Source organism: Chlamydotis macqueenii, chromosome 36, assembly GCF_036417535.1.
Source record: "Chlamydotis macqueenii isolate bChlMac1 chromosome 36, bChlMac1.mat, whole genome shotgun sequence".
NCBI classification, from domain to species: Eukaryota; Metazoa; Chordata; class Aves; order Otidiformes; family Otididae; genus Chlamydotis; species Chlamydotis macqueenii.
Genome location: NC_141591.1, coordinates 12741 through 18703, shown reverse-complemented (window position 1 = coordinate 18703; position 5963 = coordinate 12741). Strand labels below are relative to the sequence as shown.

Below are 5963 nucleotides of genomic sequence, written 5' to 3'. Positions count from 1 at the left end.
CTAGCGGTTGTTTCAGAATTAACTTTTTACCCCCACCGTGTTTGTACCAGTTTCTCGAACTTCTGGGTCGGAAGCCCATCCATTGAATCTCGGGGAATGCCAGTCTGGAGCCCCAGTTGCCACCATTCCTGACGGCTGAGGGGTCTCCCTCCCCCATGATCAATGGGTCGGACCGACTTTGAATCCTGACTGCTCTTGACCAGCGCCGGCCGCCCTTTGCCCGGAGCCACCACCAAGACCGTACTTCCTCCCAAAGTTAATGAGTTCTTGGGCTACTTCTCCCCGTGTCCACACTTTCCTCCCTGTCCTCCTGTGACCGGGGGTCACTGTTCCCTCCAGAGCGCCTGTGGGTCTGTCTGCTATGGGGGTCCTTTGTATCTTCCCCTGTAGCTGGACCCCGGTGGGGTTCAGAGAATCAGGAAGTCCTCGAATTCGAGGAGTCGTCCGTTCCGGATCCACAGGCATCATCACTGGAGAGCCCTGGTCAGGTCTGAGCTCTCTGTCATACATCATCTGCAAACAAGCCTGGGGGACGCTCGTTGGTTTCTCCCTCGCACACATCTTCAGTTTTAACTGGGAGATTGTCCTGGTTCAGCCCCGCTCGGGACCAGACTGCACAGTCTCTCTCTCGCTCCCCCCACCCCCCGAGAGAACAGGGGGAGATGATATAAGAAAAACGGCTCGAGGTTTGAGATAAGGACGGGGAGAGATCCTTAACGTTACCGTTACGGGCACAACAGACTCAACCTGGGGAAAACTATTCCTTTATTTCTAAAACCAAAGCAGGAGAATGAGACAGGGAACAAGATAACCTCCCCCCACCCCTCCCTCTTCCCAAGCTTAACATTATCTCTACTACCTTCCCCCCGAGCGGCACAGGGGGGAAGGGAATGGGGGTCGCGGTCAGTCCATCACACGTTGTTTTACGCCGCTTCTTCGTTGTCGGGAGAAGAACTCCTCGCATTCCTCCCCTGCTCCAGCGTGGGGTCCCTCCCACGGGCCACAGTCCTTCGTGAAACTGCACCGGCGTGGGTCATCTCTTCCACGGGGTGCAGTCCCTCCAGAACGGCTGCCCCAGCGCGGGCCCTCCACGGGCCACAGCCTCCTCCACGGGCTGCAGGGGGACACCAGCTACTGAGAGGGAAATTAACTCCATCCCTGCCCAAACCAGGACATGGCCTCTTCTTCCTCAGCCCCAGCAGCAGCCGGGGCGCTGTGTGAGGGTCCCTGCGCCGGAGGGCTGGAATCTGCGTGGGCTGCAACGGGAGGCACTGCAAGGAGCAGGGAGATGATGAGCGCAAGTCCATGCCCTCCCTCCCCAGAGCACAGCCTTCGCTTGTCCCCAGGTCCCAGACGTGGCCCAGGGGACCCTGTCCCCCCAGCTGAAACCCTCACCGCTGCTCGTGTTGCTGCAGTCGCGGCACTCCCAAGAGTCAGCATCCTCCGCCACGGCCGAGCAGAGCTGGTGGGTCCCGCAGGAGGCACAGGAGCTGCAGAGCAGAAGTCTCCAGGGCCTAGGGGAGCAACGAGACCCACTGCCACCAACGGCCCCTGAGCTACGGGGGGCCAGCCCCGGCGCTGTGCTGAGCCCAGCTCCAGCCTGCTCCTGCCCTGGCAGCCGGGGCTGAGCTGCCGGCACGCACCCCGTGCCAGGCCTGGCTCAGCATCCCAGGGAACCTCCATAGAATCATAGAATGGTTGGGGTTGGAAGGGACCTTCAAAGCCCACCCAGTCCAACCCCCCTGCCAGGAGCAGGGACATCTCCAACCGGATCAGGTTGCTCAGAGCCTCATCCAGCCTGGCCTGGAATGTTTCCAGGGATGGGGCCTCCACCACCTCTCTGGGCAACCTGGGACAGTGTTCTACAACCCTCAGTGTAAAAATTTTTTCCTAATATCTAATCTAAATCTACCCCCCTCTATTTTGAAACCGTTACCCCTCGTCCTGTCACAACAGGCCCTGCTGAACAGCCTCTCCCCATCTTTCCTGTAGGCCCCCTTGAGGTACTGGAAGACCGCTATCAGGTCTCCCCAGAGCCTCCTCTTCTCCAGGCTGAACAGCCCCAACTCTCAACCTGTCCTCATAAGAGAGGTGCTCCAGCCCTCTCATCATCTGTGTGGCCTCCTCTGGACCTTCTCCAACTGGTCCATGTCTTTCTTGTGCTGGGGGCTCCAGAACTGGACACAGTACTCCAGGTGGGGTCTCACCAGGGCAGAGTAGAGGGGGAGAATCACCTCCCTCGACCTGCTGGCCACGCTTCTCTTGATGCAGCCCAGGATGCGGTTGGCCTTCTGGGCCGCAAGGGCGCATTGCCGGCTCATGTTGAGCTTCTCATCCACCAGCACTCCCAAGTCCTTCTCCTCAGGGCTGCTCTCGATCCATTCCCCGCCCAGCCTGTGCTTGTGCCTGGGATTGCCACAACCCAGGTGCAGGACCTTGCACTTGGCCTGGTTGAACTTCATGAGTTTTGCACGGGCCCACCTCTCCAGCCTGTCCAGGTCCCTCTGGATGGCATCCCTCCCTTCCAGCGAGTCGACGGCACCACACAACTTGGTGTCGTCGGCGAACTTGCTGAGGGTGCACTCTATCCCACTGTCCATGTCTCCGACAAAGATGTTGAACAGGGCCGGGCCCAGCACGGACCCCTGAGGGACGCCACTCATGACCGGTCTCCACGTGGACATTGAGCCGTTGACCACCACTCTCTGAGTGCGGCCATCCAGCCAACTCCTTATCCACCGAGTGGTCCGTCCATCAAACCCATGCCTCTCCAGTTTAGAGAGAAGGATGTCGTGCGGGACAGTGTCAAAAGCTTTGCACAAGTCCAGGTAGATGATATCCGTTGCCCTTCCCTTGTCCACCGATGCCGTCACCCCGTCATAGAACGCCACCAGATTGGTCAGGCACGATCTGCCCTTGGTGAAGCCGTGTTGGCTGTCACCAACCACCTCCTTGCTCTCCGTGTGCCTTAGCATGGCTTCCAGGAGAATCTGCTCCGTGACCTTGCCAGGCACAGAGGTGAGGCTGACCGGCCTGTAATTGCCCCGGTCCTCCTTGTTCCCCTTTTTAAAAATGGGGGTTATGTTCCCTCTCTTCCAGTCATCGGGGACCTCACCAGACGGCCACGATTTCTCAAATATGATGGCCAGTGGCATGGCAACTTCATCCACCAGTTCCCTCAGGACCTGCGGATGGATCTCCATCCCTGCCCAAAGAAGGAGACAAAGGCTTCGTCTCCTCACTGGGGCTGCAGGGACCGCGGTCGGCGGCACTCACCCACTCGCTTCCGCCTGCTCCCGTCCCAGCGGGCACAGGCACTGGCTGGCGTCGCAGGAGCTGTGCCGCAGGGAATGCTCTGCAAAGGCCCCGTCCTCCTCCCAGGCAGCATCTCTGCAAGAGCAGGGGAGCGCTCAGCCGCGGGGGCGTGGGGGACACCCCGCTGGCAGCTGGGCAGGTGGAGGGGATGGACTGGAGCATGGCCCAGGAGGAGGGAGGCAGAGGGGAGGGCAGGGCACCCACCTGTCAGGGATTTTGATGCCCAGGCGGAACATCTCCGCCTGGAAGGTGGCCGTGTCCTGGCACAGAGGGCAGCGGAAGTGGTAGAGCCCAGAGCGCAGCGCCTGGCCCTGGGGCAGAGATGGCATCAGCATGAGCAGCGCAGGGGTCCCGTTTGCCCCCCCGCAGCTGGGTGACAGGGTGCAAACCAGGGCTGATGACCACGCCAGGGGCCGGGGGCGATGCCGCCTACCTGGATGCAGCGGCGGTGGAAGCAGGCGCTGGCGCAGGCGGGACAGACCAGGGTGTCGTAGCAGGGCTGCCCCGCCACCGCCTCCTGGCAGATGAGGCAGAGGCTCTGCTCCTGCCGCAGCGCCCGCACCCTCTGCACTGGCCGGTGCTTCCAGCAGAAGGATCTGTGGGACGCAGGAGACAGCTGAGCCCCAGCCTCCTCCAGCCCGGCCCCAGCCCCAGCCCTGGGGGGCAGCTCCACTCACTTGTACGCCCCGAAGAACTGGGAGACGCAGCCTCGCTCGCTGCCGCAGGGGAAGTGGAAGATTCTACGGCAGCGCCGGCGCTGGCAGATGACCGAGGCGCCCTGCAGCCGGCAGATGCAGCAGCGCTGGGGATGGCACAGAGGTGGACGGCATCAGCGCCGCACAGCCCCGGGGAGCCCGGTTCACCCTCCCCCAGCGCAGCCCCGCCACGTTTCGGTGGGCTGCCTGGCCCGTGACATCGTGCCACCTTCCCCTCCAAACCCCCAGTTTCTGCAGAAATGGGCCTTTTTGGGTGGAGGAGGAGCTGGGGGGCTCCTGGCAGCTGGCTGCCAGAGCATCCCTGGTGGGGTTACTGGCGTGTGCAATGCCGCACACAGGACACGGGGACCACGGGGGGGGGACACGTGCCCCCCAGCCTCACCTTCCGTGCCACGCGCTTCAGCTCCTGCCGGATGTCGGGGAAGAGGAAGCCGTAGAAGCCCTCTTCATCGGCCCCTCTCTGGCCCAGCCCGCTGGCGTGGTACTGCACGAGGGGAAAAGAGGGCACGTGCCAGGGGCTGCTGGCGGTGCAGGGCTGGGGACTGGGGGGTTTAGGGACCAGGGGCTGTTGGGGACTGGGGGCTGTGGAGCCCCGGGACTCACCAGGCAGTTCTCGTGGACGCAGAGCCGATTCTGACAGCACAGCTGCCCGACCACCTCGGGGTCACAGTCTGCCCGACGGCACAGGCTGCACGCTGCGGGGGGACGGCGGCACTGTCACCCCCAGCACCACGCAGGGGTGCCGGGGGAGGGTGATACCGGCAGCGGGATAGGGGAGAGGCCGGAGCACGTTCCCAGGGCATGGAGGCCTCTGCTCGCTCAGCTGGGCACCGGCCAAAATCCCCTCTGGCCGGTGCCCGGGGCGATGCTCTGCGCTCACCTTGCTCCCTGGGGCCCTGGCGCCTCCTTTTCTGTGGGGGAGGCTCACAGGAGGCTCCTGCCTCCTGCTCCAGCACCGCTGCGGGACACTGGGCCGGGGGGGACCGTGGCCTCAGGCGGCGCCCCGACCTCAGCTCCATCACCACAAGTGGCTGCAGCAAAGGAGATGCCCGGATGTGGGGACGTTGGTGCGGTCAAAGCCCGTCCTGATCCTCCAGCATCCGTGGCAAACGCGCCACTGAGCAGGGGGCAAGTGGGCGGGAGCATTGGTCCAGCCCGGGGTCTTTGTGACACGGCACCGCACGTCATAGAATCACAGAATGGTTGGGGTTGGAAGGGACCTTCAAAGCCCACCCAGCCCAACCCCCCTGCCAGGAGCAGGGACATCTCCAACCAGAGCAGGTTGCTCAGAGCCCCGGCCAACCTGGCCTGGAATGTTTCCAGGGATGGGGCATCCACCACCTCTCTGGGCAACCTGGGCCAGTGCTCCACCACCCTCAGTGTAAAAAACTTTTCCCTAATATCTGATCTGAATCTCCTCCCTTTATTTTGAAACCGTTACCCCTCGTCCTGTCACAACAGGCCCTGCTGAACAGCCTCTCCCCATCTTTCCTGTAGCCCCCTTGAGGTACTGGAAGACCGCTATCAGGTCTCCCCAGAGCCTCCTCTTCTCCAGGCTGAACAGCCCCAACTCTCTCAGCCTGTCCTCATAGGAGAGGTGCTCCAGCCCTCTGATCATCTTCGTGGCCTCCTCTGGACCCTCTCCAACTGGTCCATGTCCTTCTTGTGCTGGGGGCTCCCAGAGCTGGACACAGTACTCCAGGTGGGGTCTGACCAGGGCAGAGTAGAGGGGAGAATCCCCTCCCTCGACCTGCTGGCCACGCTTCTCCTGATGCAGCCCAGGATGCGGGTGGCCTTCTGGGCCGCAAGGGCGCATTGCCTGCTCATGTTGAGCTTCTCGTCCACCAGCACTCCCAAGTCCTTCTCCTCAGGGCTGCTCTCGATCCAATCCCCGCCCAGCCTGTGCTTGTGCCTGGGATTGCCACGACCCAG

The 5963-nt window shown here is 62.5% G+C and overlaps 1 protein-coding gene across 1 annotated transcript; it reads right to left on the bottom strand.

Annotated features, from left to right (window-relative positions):
- Positions 1 to 1146: 1146 nt before the first annotated feature.
- Positions 1147 to 5050, bottom strand: LOC147596820 (E3 ubiquitin-protein ligase PHF7-like). The gene is made up of 9 exons (XM_086769384.1): positions 4912 to 5050; positions 4635 to 4726; positions 4414 to 4515; positions 3993 to 4117; positions 3749 to 3911; positions 3520 to 3626; positions 3277 to 3390; positions 1396 to 1514; positions 1147 to 1271 (listed from the first exon to the last, which is right to left on the bottom strand). Exons 1-9 carry the CDS (start codon positions 5048 to 5050, stop codon positions 1147 to 1149), a joined length of 1086 nt encoding a protein of 361 aa, XP_086625510.1.
- Positions 5051 to 5963: the final 913 nt, after the last annotated feature.